Here is an 18,639-nt window from a genome sequence, read left to right as displayed (position 1 = left end):
TTGCTTATAGTTTGCAGAGTGGTCTAAAATATGGCGAATAGTTGATTCATTTAGACAGTACTCTCTTGCAATTTTGCCTTTGGTTATGCCTGCTTCATACTTATTTATCATATGCAACTTACTTTCTTAGCTGATCACTCTAAGTTTCTTCTTGATAGCTGTAGACTTGATATCATACTTGTTTCTTCTAGCATTCATTGTAGGGGTAAATAAGAAGAGAAATAAATATCCACATGTACTTCAGGCAAAGGTGGATAGTTACTGGTGAGCAGGCACAGTCGGATAAAAACAAAGCGCTACAAGGGAGCGATACCTGGAGAGTGGCAACTCGAACTGGTTGCATATGTAGTGGGCTACATCTCGCGGCCGCGATAATTCGAATTTGGAGTGCAATAATTGGAATTTTGGTATCAAATTATAAACCACGATAAATCCCGATATCAAATTATAAACCACGAGAATCGCGATAATTGAAACCAAGATATTCTGGAGGTTGCTGAAGAAGCTCAGAAATGGAGGAAAGAGCACTGAAAAAGGAATTAGAGATGATAAAGGGGACAAAACAAGGAGAAAAAGATATCCTTGAAGTACTCTGAAAAACTACTAAATGAAACAAGCAGTGATGACAGCACAGTGGTAAAAAAAACACTGACCAGGCAAGCAGTGAGGAATACATGTCCATACTTGAAGTAGAAAAAGCCATCAAAAACCTGAAATGTGGAAAGGCAGCAGGAGTAGATGATATTCGACAAGAAATGCTCAAGTATGGAGGTATAAAAGTCTTGTAGTGCTGAACTGCATAGTTCAGAAGGCCTGGACAGAAGGACAAATTCCAGATGATTGGAGTAGAGCGCTCATAGTACATATATAAAAAGGGAAATAAAACTGAATATGAGAATTACAGAGGCATTTCTCTACTGAGTGATCTTGGTAAGATTTACGCAAGTATACTTGAGAAACGGTTGAGAAGGATTATGGAAGAGAAGCTTGGTGAAGAACAAGCTGCATTCAGGTCAAATAGAGGCTGTCAGAATCAGATTTTCACTTTCTGACAAATAGTTTAGAAATCATGGGAATATTACAACAACCTGTATTTAAGTTTTGTAGACCTGCAAAAGATATATGAGAAGATGCTAAGAGAAAAGCTATTTAAAACGTTACATTTATATGGTATGAATGGGGCATTATATCAAGCAATACTTAGTCTTTATTTGAGTTGTAAGTCAGCGGTTAGAATTGACAGAAGTACAGGAAGATCGTTTGATCTTAAATCTGGTGTCAGACAACGATAATACGTTATCCCCCCCTGTTATTCATTATCTATATGGATCACATTATGAAAGAAAGTAGTATTAAACCTGATATCAAAATTGGAAATGTTAATCTCAGCTCTTTACTTTATGCAGATGGTGTTATACTTTTAAATAAATCCAGTACCTGTCTGCAAGATTCTCTACCTAAAGTGAATAAATGTTGTAATAAATTTGGTATGAAATCAGCAATAACAAGACAGACAATGAAAATAGGCTGAAACACTGAAAATATCAACTGCACCGTGAATGGATAACCTATAGAACAAGTAAAACATTTCAGCTACTTAGGCAAGATTCTTAGTGAAGATGGTAAATTAAATATGGAAATAGACAATAGAATCAACAAAGCTGGTATGGTAGGAAGTCAACTGAATAAATTTATAAAGAATAAGAGAAAAATTAGTCAAAATACTAAATTAGCTGTATACAAGACAATGTTCGAACCAATTTTAACTTATGGTTCTGAGAGCTGGGTCAAAAGTAAAACACTTGACCAAAGACTAGAGATGTGAGAGTTCTGAGAAAGATTAGGTGGGGCATGAACAGATGGCATCAATATCATATTAAAAATGAGGATATTTAGGTAAGAATTTGACATTGTCAGCATCCACTAATGCGTTTAGCAGAGCTAATCTCAGATGGTATGGTCACGTAAACAGAACGTTAAGTGTCTTTTTTCTCTCTCTAGTTTTATAATTAGAAGACTATGTGATGATATTATTACATGCATAAATTTCTCACAAACATGTAATGATTTTTTATATACAATAATGGCACAAACATTATTAGTTTATTCTGTACTTTATAAGACATTCCTGTTCTATAGCTTTATATACACCCTCTGTCCAAAAAGAAACCAAACTTTTCGAAAATAGAAGAAACTAGTAGCGCCACCTGTTGCATCTTTTTGTTGTCGAAAGCAACAACCTTCATTAGTGTTGTGTCAAAGCAGATGGTATGGTCACGTAAACAGAACGTTAAGTGTCTTTTTTCTCTCTCTAGTTTTATAATTAGAAGACTATGTGATGATATTATTACATGCATAAGTTTCTCACAAACATGTAATGATTTTTTACATACAATAATGGCACAAACATTATTAGTTTATTCTGTACTTTATAAGACATTCCTGTTCTATAGCTTTATATACACCCTCTGTCCAAAAAGAAACCAAACTTTTCGAAAATAGAAGAAACTAGTAGCGCCACCTGTTGCATCTTTTTGTTGTCGAAAGCAACAACCTTCATTAGTGTTGTGTCAACGTTTTATGACATTTCTTTCATTAGCAGCCGAGTTATAGTGCCAATAGTGAAAGTGTGTTTTGACAAATGGTCGGAAAATGAGTTTCAAACAGAGAGCTGCGATTGACTTTTTTGTTAAACTTGGTAAAAGTTTTATTGAAATGCATTAAATTATTCAAAAAGCATACAATAATGAATGCTTATCCTGTACTCAAGTTTACGAGTTTTTTAAGTGATTTCAAAGTGGTCGTGAGATGCTTGAGGACGATGAAAATCCGGCCATCTAAAAACTAAACTGAGCGAAGTTAATATCCAAAAAGTGAATGATTTCATTAAAGAAAACCCGAAATTGTCCATGAGATTGATTGAAGATGAATTGGTGATTCCAAAATCAACCGTCCACAACATTTTGACTGAGAGTTTGGGCCTTCGTAAATTGAATTCGCAATTTGTTCCCCACAAGTTGACCGACGACCAAAAAATGTATCAAATTGAACACTGCAAGGACCTGATTAAAACTGCTCGTAAAGACTCAAACTTCCCTGAAACGATCGTTACTGGTGACGAAACATGGTGTTTCGAGTATGAGTCCGAAACAGAGTGCCAGAGTGCTGAGTGGAGACCATCAGAAGAGGAGCATCCGAAAAAAAGTCAAAAGTAAAGACAATGCTGATTTGTTTCTGCGATTCCAAGGACAATATCTACAAAGAATTCGTTCCGCCTGGTCAAACGGTCAATGGTGAGTTTTATCTCGAAGTTTGAAGCGATTGATAGTGAGAATTCGTCACGTACAGCATGAATATTGTGATGCAGGCAGCTGGTCACTTTTGCATGATAATGCACCATCTCATCGTTCGAACATTGTGAGACAGTTTTTTTTGGCAAAAACCAAGTTTGTGTGTTGGATTACTCGCCGTATTCACCTGATTTAGCACCCTGTGACTTCTTTCTCTTCCCCTGACTTCATTTGCCGATGAAAGGAAAGCGATACGACAACACTGAAAACGTTCAAGCAGCAGTAACCACTACCCTCAACAGTATTCCAAAAACTGATATAAAAAACCAATTTAACGAATTAATTGACTGTGCCAAATGCTGTATTGAAGCTGAGAGAGAGAGAGAGTATATCGATTGAAATGAATGATCTGAATGATTATAATTGGCCCGTGTTTTATTTTCTATCAAAAGTTTGGTTTCTTTTTGGAAAGATGGTGTATAAGCTAGATTCTGAGGTTTGGAAAGAAAACAGAATATATATGTTGGGGGGGGGGGGGGGATATCTATAATAAATTCCAGCATGATCAATATGAAGATACCTGAGTACACATATTAAATGACATTGTCATCATCTCAAACTTCAGATTTTGGTCCACCTCCTCACCACTTTTTACAGCTAAAATGTATAATACCATTCTATTGGATCACTTTGGAGTAATACGATGTCCCAATTATAAAACTGCAGACTAGCCATATCATCATCATCATCATCATCATCAAATTCCTGCCATGTACCCTCAAGGGGTGTACAGGATATGACAGCAGTACTACATGAAAAAATTACATCATTACTAACTTCCTATCTACAATTTTCCTCCAAATCAGTCTGTTACTTGTCAAGACTCCAACATTATCAGATCTTATATTTCTATCGTCTAAGGCACTTTGTACCGTATCAATCCACCTATATCTTGGTCTTCCTCTGGGTCGTTTTCCTGCCAACCTGGCAGAGAACACTTGTTTTGCTAATCTTTCCTCTCCCATTCTATTTAAGTGACCATACCATCTGAGATTAGCTCTGCTAACGCATTCCTGGATGCTGACAATGTCAAGTTCTTTCCTAATATCCTCATTTTTAATATGATGTTGCCATTGATGCCATCTGTTCACGCCTCTAATCTTTCTCAGGACTCTCATATCTGCGGACTCTAGTCTTTGGTCAAGTGTTTTACTTCTGACCCAGCTCTCAGATCCATAAGTTAAAATTGGTTTGAACACTGTCTTGTATACAGCTAATTTAGTGTTTCGACTAATTTCTTTCTTATTCCATATGAATTTATTCAATTGACTTCCCACCATACCAGCTTTGCTGATTCTGTTGTCTATTTCTATATTTAGTTTACCATCTTCAGTAAAAATTGTGCCTAAGTAGCTGAAATGTTTTACTTGTTCCACAGGTTCTCCATTCACAACACAGTTGACATTTTCAATGATTCTGCCTATTTTCATTGTCTTTGTCTTTTTATTGCTGACCTTCATACCATATCTATTACAACAGCTATTCAATTTAGTCAGAGAATCTTGCAGACTTGTAGCGGATTTATTTAGAAGTATAACATCATCCGCATAAAGCAAAGAGCTGATATTAACATCTCCAATTTTGATATCAGGTTTAATACCACATTCCTTCATAATGTGATCCATATAAATAATGAATAACAGAGGGGATAATGTACATCCTTGTCTCACACCAGATTTAACATTAAACCATCTTCCTGTACTTCCTTCAATTCTAACTGCTGACTCACAACTCAAATAAAGACTAAGTATTGCTTGATATAATGCCCCATTGACACCATATAACTGCAGCGTATTGAATAGCTTCTCTCTTGGCACCTTGTCATATGCCTTTTCCAAATCGACAAAACTTAAATACAGATCTTTGTTATATTCCCATGCTTTCTCGACTATTTGTCGTAAAGTGAAGATCTGATCCTGACAGCCTCTATTTGGCCTGAATCCAGCTTGTTCTTCACCAAGCTTTTCTTCCACAATTCTTCTCAATCGTTTCTCAAGTATACTTGCATAGATCTTGCCAGGAACACGCAGTAGGGAAATACCTCTGTAATTCTCACATTCAGTTTTATTTCCCTTTTTATATATGGGTACTATGAGAGCTCTACTCCAATCATCGGGAATTCGTCCCTCCGTCCAGGCTTTCTGAACTATGCAGTGCAGCCACTGTAAGACTCTTATACCACCATACTTCAGCATTTCTGGTCGAATATCATCTACTCCTGCTGCCTTTCCACATTTCAAGCCTTTGATGGCTTTTTCTACTTCAAGTATGGATATGTATTCCTGACTGCATGCCTGGTCAGTGTTTTTTATCACTATGCTGTCATCACTGCTTGTTTCATTTAGCAGTTTTTCAAAGTAATTACTCCATACTTCAAGGATATCTTTTTCTCCTGTTTTCATTTCACCTTTATCATCTCTAATTCCATTTACAGCACTCTTTCCTCCATTCCTAAGCTTCTTCAACAACCTCCAGAATATTTTGCCACCTTCTTGATATTTATTTTCTATATTCTTGCCAAAGTCCTCCCATGACTTTTGTTTAGCAAGTTTTACACACTGTTTAGCTTTCTTACATTTGTCTCTGTATTCTGTAAGAGTAAAAGCTGACTTATTTGCCAGGAACTTTTGATATGCTTTCTTCTTTTCCTTCACTGCCTCTTTAACTTCCTGTGTCCACCAGGGAGTTCTGAATTTTTTATCCTTGCAGACAACCTCACCACATGCCTCTCTGGCAGAATCAATCAATGTTTCCTTCAGAGTTTGCCACTGAATCTCCAAGGTTTGATTCCTGTTCTCAAACTCTTTCATTTTCTTTTCAATAATATTTCTGTATTTTAGTCTACAGTTCACATCTGAGAGCTGCTCAACTTTTATTCGCTTTAAAACTTTCTTACATGTTATTCTTTTCAATATGAAATTCAATTTTATCCTGCTCAAGACTAAATAGTGATCACTTCCAATTTCAAATCCTCTGTACACTCTGGTGTCCTGCACCAAGGAGAAAACATCACTATCAACAATAACATAGTCAATGAAACTTTTCTTATTCCTAGCCTCTTCTCTCCATGTGAATTTGTGCACATTTTTATGTTGGAACATGGTGTTAGTAATAACCAGTCCATGTCCTGAGCAGAAATCCAACAGATATTTGCCATTATTATTAGCTTTGCTCTTTTCTCCAAATTTTCCCAAAATATTTTTGTATGTCTCACAATCATTTCCTACTCTGCTATTTAGATCCCCAACAAAGACCAACTTTTCCTTTTTCATTGTGTCAGTTGCTTTTTCTAAAGCCTCAAAAAATTCCTCCACTTCTACCTTAGTAGAACCTTCTGTGGGACCATAGGCACAAATAAGTCTCATTGTCCAGTTCCCCATTCTCATATTTGCCCACATTACTCCACTTGAGACTGACTGCCATTCAAGAAGATTAGCCTCGTATTTTGTGTTGAATACTATGGCTACTCCTTCTTTTCCTTGATTGTCATTGCCTGAATATAACATTTTGTATTTATTGCTCAGAAAGATCTCACCAGTTTTGGTCTTTTTTGTTTCAGTCACCCCTATTATGTCGATCTGGTACTTATCTAATTCCTCAGCTAGCTCCATTTCTTTGCCATTCAGGCTTCTTACGTTGATAGTACCGATCTTTAACTCTGGTGATGTTGAGTTGGGGTTTGTTTTCAGATTTGTTCCAGTAGCTGACTTTTCGCTGTTCGCCCTGGTTCCCTGGCGAAAACAACGGGGGCCTTGTATAACCGGGCGATGCCCCAGCCGGCATGAAATTTTGTCATGTTGTACCATCATTTTTTATTTTGGTTTAACCAATAAGAATACAATTTGGTCGGCTAAATCCCAAATTGCCAGCCCATCCTCGTTCGTTCAGTATCAAAGTAGATACCCAACAGGGTGCACCACGAGAAGGCGAGGATTGGACATTAGGTCAGAAGCCCTGGTCGGTTCTACGCATTCCTTTAAAGGCTATGTGGAGGTCTCCTCTCAGTTATACAGCTTTGACCCTTAAGCACCCCGACTAGCCATATAACAAATGTAAACCTAAAATAGATTTCAGAAGTAAAAATTATACCATAAGACTAGTTTTATGTTTAATGATTAACAGACTAAAGACGGCTTATATCTACTTTAACATGTAAAATTGCTTTTAACTCATGAATTTTACAGACTTAAGTATGCATACAAGACAGTAATTATCAATTCTTTATGAAGATCTGGAAAGACACTTAAGTTCTGATAACATTAACTCATCCAACCCCTCTCCCCTTTTTTTTTAGCTTGCTTTAAGCAGACTTTCCAGTTCTTCATACAAGATTTCTTCATGATATTAGTAAGGCTTGAATTTACTAACCATTTTGATTATCCTCAATTATTCCTGCTTCTATGTCTCTCAGATGTTCACAATAATTTCTGATTTGTTCAAGCAAACGTAGAACTCTAGCTTCTCGCCGACCTCTTTTATCATCAGCATGAGCATGCACAATATTATGAAGAGCCAAGCTTGCTCGCTGTTTAGCATCTCTCACCGACTGTCGTATTGCTTGGGCATCATCTACTGTTGACGACTCCTTCTCCTCACCATGTAGAAGTTGTACTAGTAGAGGCAAACATCCTGTTAAGAATTAAATTTAAAAAAATTTTTTTACACTGGTTGAAGTCAAACACATACACATACATTCCAACATATACAAGTATAATAACCTACAACAAACTCCTTGCAGCACAAATACTTCATGCAACTATATGGAATTAGCATGAATTAAAGAGGAATCCAAACTGAGTCTTATATTAATATAACTTCTCAACTTTAGATTCCTCTTTATTCAAGTTGATTTCTATTAAATGATGTGAATACCCTTGGAAATGAAAAAGCCTCATAATAAAAAATGCAAATTTTAGTTCAACATTGTATAGTAGAGGTAAATGCAAAGTCATGCACTTTGGTGTGATTAAATATCTAATGTTGTATTATATTGGTGGATTATGCTAGAAAGAGACTGATGAGGCTAGGGATCTTGGAGTGTTAGTAGATAGGAAGTTGAAGTTCAGAGGTCATGTAGCAAAGATTGCAAATACAACTCAAAAGATAATTGCAATGCTGAAATGAACTTTCATATGTAAAGATAAAGATGTTATTTTGCCTCTTTACAAGACCTAGTTAAGACCTCACTTGGACTATTATGCACAGGTCTGGTCTTCTGGAGAGGGTGCACAGGAGTGTGTTAAAAATGATATCAGGATTGTGGTGACAGAATCAATTATGAAGGCATATTAGACTGATTATGAAGACAGATTAAGAATTTGTAGACTGCAGACACTAGAAAACAAAAGAAAGAGGGTAATATAAATGAGACAAACTTCTGAAAGGGTCATACAAGATTTCAGTGGATGAAATCTTTAATTTTATGGAGGGTGGGGAAAGGACAAGAGGGCATCCGTGGAAGCTGAGAAGGTTTTCTCCACCCGAACACGTGAGTTAAAATTTTACAAATCAAGAAAACTTGCACTATTTCAGACAATAATATATAGCATGTGGGTTGGTGGAAAATTAAATTCGACCAATTCTTTTTATCCAAGGGTGAGCATGTGAAGTATCTACATGACAAGGCTGCTTGTATATAGAGGATGATGATAACTGCACATTCATTGCCTATGTATTCAATAATGCAAAGCACACTTCCTTTTGGAATGTACAATGTTATGCATTATGGGAGGACCACTACACAGACCATTTTTGACCTCTATTGATTCTGTCTCATCCAGAAAATCTAGTTAGCATCATGCATGGCCATAAGGAAGTGTGCTCTGCTTTATATGATACTAAGTAGTCTAGTTGTAAAGATACTTCACAAGCAAACTTTGTTTGCTTACATTTGGATAAAGGGTTAAACAAAAGGATAATTTTTTGACAAGTTTAATTTGTAGCTGAGATAGCAGTAATTATCTACATAATTTGCATCCCAATGCTTATTAAAAATCACTGATAATCTTGGATCAGCTACCAGTGATGAATAAGAGTGGAAATTTGTTATCTTTTCCCCTTCCAATTTTTGAAAGTTACAGCTTGCTGCATTTCCTTTGCTATATACTGTATTTTCCGGTGTATAAGACGCACTTTTTTACCTTAAAAATTCATCTTAAAAATGGGGTGTGTCTTATATAATGAAGGTAAAGATTGTTTCCTCTTTTCAAAGTCATACGCACTCCCTTTTATGTTCCAAGATCTTTGTAGGCGGTTAATGGTGCAATCAAATTGATGCATGACCTTCACGTGACTTCTAGCGCGTCACTGGCCAAGAACTTGGTGTGGTCAGAAGGAGATTTTGTACAATTTGCATAAAGAAAAGCGCATGGAACGTGGAAAAATTGTGAAGTGGCCAGAACTAGAGACCGAAGTTTTGAAATGGGTGCAAGAAAATTGGCAAAATGGCATTGCCATTTCAACAAAAATGATTCGTGCACATGCAGTCAAAGTAGTCTGTGAGCGTAACATTGAAGATTTTAAAGGTGGTGTATCATGGTATTACCGTTTCATGAAACGCAGTGGACTCTGTATGCGTACAAAAACAAAAATCAGTCAAAAAATGCCAAAAGAATATGAAGACAAAATTATTTCTATATTATAAGAAATTAATGATGATAGAGAAGAGTCAGATGATAGTGACATGGGTTTTGCAGGTTTCTGAAGGGTCAGTTTACTATTAAAAATTACCTATTATTTTATCCTTTTTTTTTTTTAAATCATACTTTAAAGTTTAAGTTTTTTTCCAGAAAATTGTATTAAATTATTTGGGTGTGTCTTATACATAGGAGCGTCTTATACACCAGAAAATACGGTAGCTTCATCTACTCCCATTAGCAGACATCAAAATCTATACCCTGAAATTACGAATGGAATGATTTTACTTAAATATAAAGAGCTAATAAGCTTCATTTCGGCAACAAAAACATTATTTAAATTAAGGGGATATTAAATCCCACATTGTTTTAAAACCAAATAAGAAACTCAAAGATTGGAATCAGAGAGTTTCTTGCTGAATATAGTAAACTATAAAGTATCGGCGACCACTAGTGTCCGCTAAATGCAAGTGACCCTAACATGTAGTGCAATACCGGAAATCTCGCAGCAAAGTCGGTAAAGTTCTGATCGCTATTCTTAGGTATTTTCCATAATGTAAAAACACATTTCCTGGGAAATGTATGCTGTTATTACATTATGGTGGGGAGGTCACTACCCAGACTGGTTTCAGCCTTTTTTGAGGCTTCATCAGTGAGTAGCTAGATCAAGTTAATACCAAAGTGTATAGTGAAAAGAACTTATACTCTGCTATACGAGCTTCCAAACAGGTGCAACCATTAAGTTACTTAAATATAAAGAGCTAATAAGCTTCATTTTGGCAACAAAAACATTATTTAAATTAAGGGGATATTAAATCCCACATTGTTTTAAAGCCGAATAAGAAACTCAAAGATTGGAATCAGAGAGTTTCTTGCCGATGCTAGTGGTCGCCGATACGTTATAGTTTACTATATTCGGCAAGAAACTCTCTGATTCCAATCTTTGAGTTTCTTATTCGGTTTTAAAACAATGTGGGAATGGAATGATGGTTTTTTTTTTTTATTTATCTTACTGAAAACAACACAAGCAGCACAGCATGTTAGATATGAGTAGTGAACTGACCACGTCTCTACTCTTCAAACGTGTTTTTTCAGTAATTAGCACAAGCAGTTTGTTTTTAATAGGTATGATGTCCTTCCTTAATAAATGCACAACTATTTGGCTACTGAAAGGAAACTAGAAATGAAAGTTTTTAAAACAGCTAGAAATGGAAAACTAGAAACTAGGTGGTGGTTAAATATCACATACAAAATTTTATCTATTTATCCGATATTGAGAAATAAATGTCGTCGCTTTTACCATTTTGAATTGCTCCCCTGAGGGCAGCAGGGCACAAACTAACCTTTATGATGCTATAAGTCAGGATAAGAGGAAACTTAATATCAAATCAAATCAAAATTTTCAATTAAACTCTTGAATAGAACCCCCCCTCCCCAACACACACACACACACACACACACACCTCCAATCTAAACCTTATAGTGCAAGATAAGATCTTTTACTTTGCACAGATGCAATATTCTGTTGAGAAAAGACTACATCTGTCCAAAGTAAGAGATGGCAATCTCAGGAAATTCATTCCACACCAAGGAGAGAAAGAAATGTTTACCCTTGGCATCATCAAAAACTTTGCTAAAAAGGACTCTGCTCCAAGCCTTGTGATCTCAAACTAGAAATGAACAACCCTCTATGTACATTTTTGACTCCTACGAGCTGGATCCCAAAACTAAGAAATGGTACAGAAGTTCCAACTCCTCATGTTTCTGATATCTCCAAACTAATCTTGAAGATCCTCAAGAAATACAATCTAGTACATACATTTTTTCCTGTCAACTAACTCTCCTCCTGTTACTTTCCACTATAAATAAACTATTTCCTCTTTCCCTCCCCTGGCATGTACCAAGTTCTGTAATTGCCATCTCTTTTACTTTGAACAGAGAGTATGTTCTTCTGAGAAAAAACTATAGGTGATATACAGTGGATATGCTTGTAATAATACCAAGTCTGGTTTAGCACAACATGGAGTCAAAGCTGATGGAAGAACTACATCTGGTTCTTCAGAAATAGTCTACTTCAAATTTGAATGCTTGTACAAGAGAGAGAGTGCTGAAGCATTACACCACCACTACCCAAATATGAATCTCAACAACTGCCTCTCCTTATCTAAAATCTGGGAGAAAGTCTAATTCTTAGCAGTTATAAACAGCAGCATTTTTTTTTTAAATCATCTTCCCATCTACTGTATTGTATTATATTAAAACATGGTAGCTCGTATTGTTTTGAAACCCACTGTTATTGTTTTATCTTGTTTGAAATGTCAAGGCTCTGAAGATCTGTTAGATTCAGATTGAAATATTTGTTACAGTTCTTATTAATTTCTTATTTTTGTGGATTTCAATAATCATAAATGCAAGACACAGGCCTAATTCATTATGCCTGTAATATTTGACTGTTTAAAACAGACTTTTTGTGCATTATCAGAAGTATTCTTTCTGTATCTCTCTCTTGAATTAATTGATAAATGCTCTAATTTCAGTCAACATTTTCAGAAACTGTTCTTGAACTTTTGATAAAGATTTAAATGTGTTAGTTTTGTATATGGATAACAGCATATTCTGATTTTTTTTTTAATCACCCCTCCTCAATTAGAACTTTGCAGCATGAACAATCATTTATAGTTAATATCGCTAATTAAACTCTTTCCTGTGCAATTTCAAGTTCTTAGGCTTATTGTGCCTATCCCTTTCTTATGTATATACCTTTTTAATTATTCGTTTAAATTTTATTCAGTCTAATGAATAAAATTCTGAAATGTTGCAGTGAGCTGATAATACAGATTCCTTACGACTTTGAATATAATGAAGTTTTTCATAAGTTTAAACCAACAATCTGGAAAACTCCTTTAACAATAAAAGGTTTCATAATCAGGAACTTCTTTCAGCTATTAGCTAACTGTCTTGCTTCACCATGGAACTCTGATTTTAAAAGTACCGATTTTGAAAGTTGGGCCTCAGAACTTTCAACTTTCCATGAGCTATGAGAACCTCAAATGTCTCAAAAAAATTTCCACACTATCTGATCTTGCTCCTGAAAATATAAGTATATATCATAATGTTTAGATTAACTGATTCATTCTGTCAAGCAGTACATCACCTATACTGCAATAACCAGATGACTGAGTTGCCATTTTTGCAAGAACAATGTAAAAATAGCAAATTAGCTCACACAAAAAATATTACATCTTTTCTATATATACTGGTGTCCAAAAGAAAAGGATGAACTACATTTTTACCTGTATATGAAAAAAATTTCATGACTATAGCAAAATGTGTTATAAATTTTGTACAAATTAAATTGTAATATGTTTTGGCAAAAGTTACAAATTTCCTAAGGATACAGTTAAGAAATCAGTGCTTACAGAAAACTATGTAGAGAGACACTTCAGTATGGAATATGTCCACCCCAAACTGCAATGCAGATCCCATATAATGTAGTACCATGCATAGCACCAAATGATCCAAGTGTTGTTGAGACAAACTGGCCCACTCCTCTTTCAGCACAAGGATAAGACCTTGTTTGTTTTCTGGAAGGGAATTTCGAACAGCAACACGTCTCTCTATTGAATCCTAAATGCGTTCTATGGGAACTGCGATCTGGGGAGCATACTGGCCACTAGATTTGATTAATATCCTCTCCAGAAGTATATCCACTACCCATATACAATGATGTGGTGTGTCAACTATCATCCATAAAAATGAGCCAAAAATGTGAAAGCAGTATTCCAAGGTTTGAATGAATAGGTGGACAGATGAAAAGTAATAATTTTTTGAGCAAAAAAGATATACAGTTTTTTTTTAGCCCTGGGATGATATAGAAGTGATATGGTTATGCCAGAAAAGGCAGGGAGTAAATGTTAGTCTGAGATGTGATTTAGGCAATATGCTTAATGGACGTACTGAGCTGCAAATACTGTAAAAATTTTATTTGCTTACACTTGGATAAAGGATTAAACTAAGTATATAATTTCTTGGTATCTTTAATTTAGAGTATTGCTTTTTTATATTATTAGTTATAACAATTTTTCGAATTAATTACTCCAAATATTCAGAACATATATTCAGTTGTATAATTATCCATATTATCTGATTTTCATATTTTGCTTTGTTACAAGTGCTCTTCCCCCATTACCAATCATTTCCACAGAATATTTTTCCTTGTGAATTTACTTAATTACTTTTATATATAGCTTCGCTTTCCTTTCTACATTTTCATTGTGCATATTAAAACCACATGAGGATTTACTTTCCTGAAAGCTGCTATACAATTTCTTCTAATCCTGGAGTTTCTTTTCTAAAATATCTACCAGTTTCATTTTTTGATCTTTGCAGACAAATTATCAAATCCCATTATATTTTCTGATCAATGCTTTCTTCATATCTATCATCTAACCTTTCATTTCAGTCTATCACAATAAAAGGTAAAACAAAAAATGGAAACGAAAAAATATAATACACATAGAAAACTGGAATGTAAGAGGAATAGCATATAAAGAAATAGAATTAGACCAACTATTAAATTAAAGAAATTTTAAAATAGCAGTAATCACTGAAACAAAAAAGAAATTAAAAGGAACTATGAGAACTGAAAATTTTAATGTGATATACAGTGGAGTTGACAGAGACCAAAGAGCATAAGCAGGAGTCACGATTTGGATTCATAACTCCCTTTCAAAACAGTTAAACCATTATAAATTATGAAATGAAACAATAATAGAAGCTAGAATAAAAATAGATAGATGCTATTTAACAATAATTGGTTTATATGCCCCAGAAGAAGGAAGAGAACAGGATAATGTTGATTTTTATAATCAGCTAAAAACATATATAATAAAATAAAAATGATTGCATAATTTTAGCAGGAGACTTAAATGCAAGAATTGGAAACACAAAAATTAATAATAATATAGGAATACATGGAGAACATACTCTAAACAGGAATGGTAAAAAATTGATTGACTTTGTAGTTTATAATAACCTAAAAATAATGAATTCCTTCTATAAACATAAAGACATACATAAATATACTTGGGAAGCAAGAGGATGGAAATCAATATTAGATTACTTCATATTAAATGAAAAGACATCAAAATTTTCACTAGATGTTAGAGTTCACAGAGGATATGAAATAAGCAGTGACCACTTCCTTGTTAAAATAAAATTAAGATTACCACCTAAATGGCTACAAGTAACAAGAACAGAAAAAAAATTTGAAACATTTGTTTATAAAACTAGACTACTGAATGACACAAATGTACAATGGCTATATGAACAAAGAATTAACCAATATCTTGATAGAATAAAACAAAATGAAATAGAATGGCTTAATATAAAAATGATACTAAAAATTCAATAAAAGGAAAACACTGAAGTTCTGGGATGATACAATCAAAGAAATAATCAAAAATAAAAAAGAAGCCTATCACAAATGGTTAAGGAGTAAAAGATTAGAAGATGAAATAGAATATAAAAGAATAAGAGCCATAGCTAAAATAGAAGTCAAAAAAAGACAGAGAATCATGGAACAAATTTGTTTCTAATTTAGAACATGATTTGTATAAAATAAGACCCAATGTATATAAGATTTTGAAACACTTAAATACAGATACCAAGAAACCAAGTTCAAAGAAAACATAAAATTGAACACCAAATTGCAATTAGAAGAATTTCTAAATTACTACACAGAATTGTGGACAGACAAATATTTTAAAAAAGACAACTGGCACACAATTAACGAAAATGAAAAGGAAATAACTAAAGAAGAATTAGAAATTAGCCTGAAAGAAAAAAAAAATGGAAAATCACCTGGAGAAGATGAGCTAGGTTCAGAACTATATAAATACACAGGAACAAGATTCAAACACTCTTATTATTTTTAAATAAACTTTATTTAACTGGTATTCCCCAATAGAATGGAAAAAAGCAATTGTGATTCCTATCTTTAAAAAAGGTAATAGAGATGACCCTAAAAACTACAGAGGTATCAGTATATTAAATTCCTGTTACAAAATATATAGCAAAATCTTAAATAGCAAACTAATGAAATATTCCGAAAACTTTATTTTAGAAGTACAGAATGGATTTAGAAGAGGATGGTCATGTATAGACCCGGCCTTTTGCCTAAAATTAATAACAGAGAAAAGAAGAGAATACAATTTAGAAACACATACATTTATTGACTTTGAAAAAGCATTTGAGAAAGTGAAAAGAAACATATTATTTAACATATTAAAAGAAAGACAAATACCAAATAATATCCTAAAAGCTATCACAGTATATATGAAAATAATCAAATAGTCATATCCCGAAGTTACGCGGTCGGTGGGACCAACAAAAAGTGTGTAATTCGAATTCGCATAACTTGGGGTATAATTTTGGATGTAATTTATATACACAAACATACAAAATGTTAGTTAATTGGGACCAAACTTTCACAAAAACACCTATATTTTTTAAGAAATATAATCATAATTGTAGATTTTCGTACATAAAAAAAAAAAGAAAGCAAGTTATTTCGATGTCAATGGTTTCATAAAATCTAATAGATTCGTGTGATGACATAATGTCTTTTTCTTGTCACGCAAAATTTCTTCATAGCAAGCAAATGATTTTTTTTATTCCTTGCCTTGTGGAATGCAATTGCCTACAATTCGTTCCTCGTTAGAATCTATGTCCTCCAAAATCTGTAAACCTTTCTTAATTAAGCTGAGACCTGTTAATTTTTTGAATTGTCATGTGCCTTTCTGGTAGAACTGGATCTGAGGTTTCAGTCTCTTCAGTAGCACTTTGCTCATGCATCTCAATCAAATTGCTGAGGATGTCAGCAAGCTGACATCCTCAGCAATTTGATTAGTTTTTGGCAATATTTCCATTTTGCATTTAAAAAAGGATGGACAAAGGTTTTTCCAGACACCATTCAAGGTTTTTTGGGAAATTTCATTACAAGAATCTCCGATAATCCTTACAGCATCTAAAACATTAAACTGTTTCCAGAACTCTTTAACAGACAGTTGCTCATTTTGCCTCATAGCTTCATTCAAACTTGCAAATGAACGCTGCTTTGAATGTTCTGATAACTCCTTGGTACATCGGTTGAAGTAAGCTGGTTGTATTTGGAGGTAAGAAAAAAAAACTTTTACACATGGATCAAAATCAATTAAAGTTGCAGGAGGTGTGACCAGGTGTATTATCAATAATGAGCATAACTTTAAACGGAATTTTTTTTAAACTGGCAATAAAGTTCAACTTTAGGTATGAAGTGGTGACCAAACCAGTCTTCAAAAATAGAAGCTGTCACCCAAGCTTTAGAATTTGACTTCCAAATCACTGGCACGATAGCTTTAGATTTATTTTTTTAGAGCTCTTGGATTACTGGCGAATGCGGCCGGTGCCGGAAAGATATGACTAGTGGTGAGGTAAGGCATGAAGCGGGACAGGAATCCGGAGTTATGCGGAAAGAAACCGCATAACTCCGGATTCACATAAGTCAGGGTGTGACTGTACAAATAAGATTAAATCACAAGCTATCATATACGAGAGAGATAAACCAAGGGGTCCGACACGGATGTGCCCTCTCAGCAACTCTTTTTAATATTTACTTAATCCCTTAATGTACCAATTAAAAATAAGAAAGCGGCCGTTTTTCTGCCAATTTTTTGGGCGAGGGTGATGAATTTGTGCAAATGCAAACGAAATATCGATACACACCGTTGGCAACTTTTCTTGGTTGAAAGGAAATAGGCACGAGATTGTCTAGCGTCTATATTCGGTTGAATTTATATGTGAAACCCAACATTCAAAATCAATTTTGGTGCAATAAACAAAAGAATTGTCACAGACGTCTTTGTATGTTAAGGAGTTAAATGAAATAATAATAAAAGGGAATAAAAATTTACATCAAGGAATTAAACTTTCTCCTACAGTGAACTTAAACACTCTCCTTTTTGCAGACGACCAAATAATAATTACAAATTCTGAAGATAACTTACAGAAAGCTATTTTAGATGTAAATGAGATAGCCAAAGATTATGGTATGATAATATCAACAGAAAAATCAAAAACTATGGCCTTTATAGGACAAGATCCAGCAAGAACTAAAATAGTAACAGATAACAAGATCTTAGAACAGGTGAAGTCATTCAACTACGTAGGATGTATGATCACATATGAAAATGAAAAAGATATAAACATAAAAATTGCAAAATATTTAAAAATAACAAGTGTAATTAACACTATATTTAAACCAAACCTAGTTCAAAAACGAAGTATACAATGCATTAGCCCTACCAGTCTTAATGTATGGAAGCAAAATCTGGACAATAAAACAAAAAGACAAACAAAGAATAACAACAGCAGAAATTAAGTTTATGAGAAAAACTGCAAAGTATACCCTATTTGATCACAAAAGAAACGAAGATATTATGAAAGAATTAAACCAAGAACCAGTAATAGAAAATATTAAAAAATATAAACATAAATGGATGGAACACATTCAAAGAATGAAAACAGAAAGATTACCAAAACAAGCCTTAAAGTACAAGCCATTAGGGAAAAGAAAACCAGGACGTCCTCTTAAACGATGACTTCTAAGGCCAGAA

At 34.2% G+C, this 18,639-nt stretch overlaps 1 protein-coding gene across 1 annotated transcript in view; it reads right to left on the bottom strand.

Moving 5' to 3' along the window:
* LOC150093613 (adenomatous polyposis coli protein-like) overlaps nt 1-18,639 on the bottom strand; it is a 372,524-nt gene that overhangs the window by 177,974 nt on the left and 175,911 nt on the right. The window contains exon 9 of the mRNA XM_090413231.1: nt 7,719-7,979. Coding sequence (XP_090269357.1) covers nt 7,719-7,979 — 261 coding nt within the window. The remainder of the gene's footprint in view (nt 1-7,718; nt 7,980-18,639) is intronic.

Source organism: Typopeltis vanoorti, chromosome 23 (assembly GCF_054136105.1).
Source record: "Typopeltis vanoorti isolate ZY-2024b chromosome 23, IOZ_Tvanoo_1.0, whole genome shotgun sequence".
In the NCBI taxonomy this organism is placed as follows: domain Eukaryota; kingdom Metazoa; phylum Arthropoda; class Arachnida; order Uropygi; family Thelyphonidae; genus Typopeltis; species Typopeltis vanoorti.
This window is presented reverse-complemented; position numbering and strand designations above follow the sequence as displayed.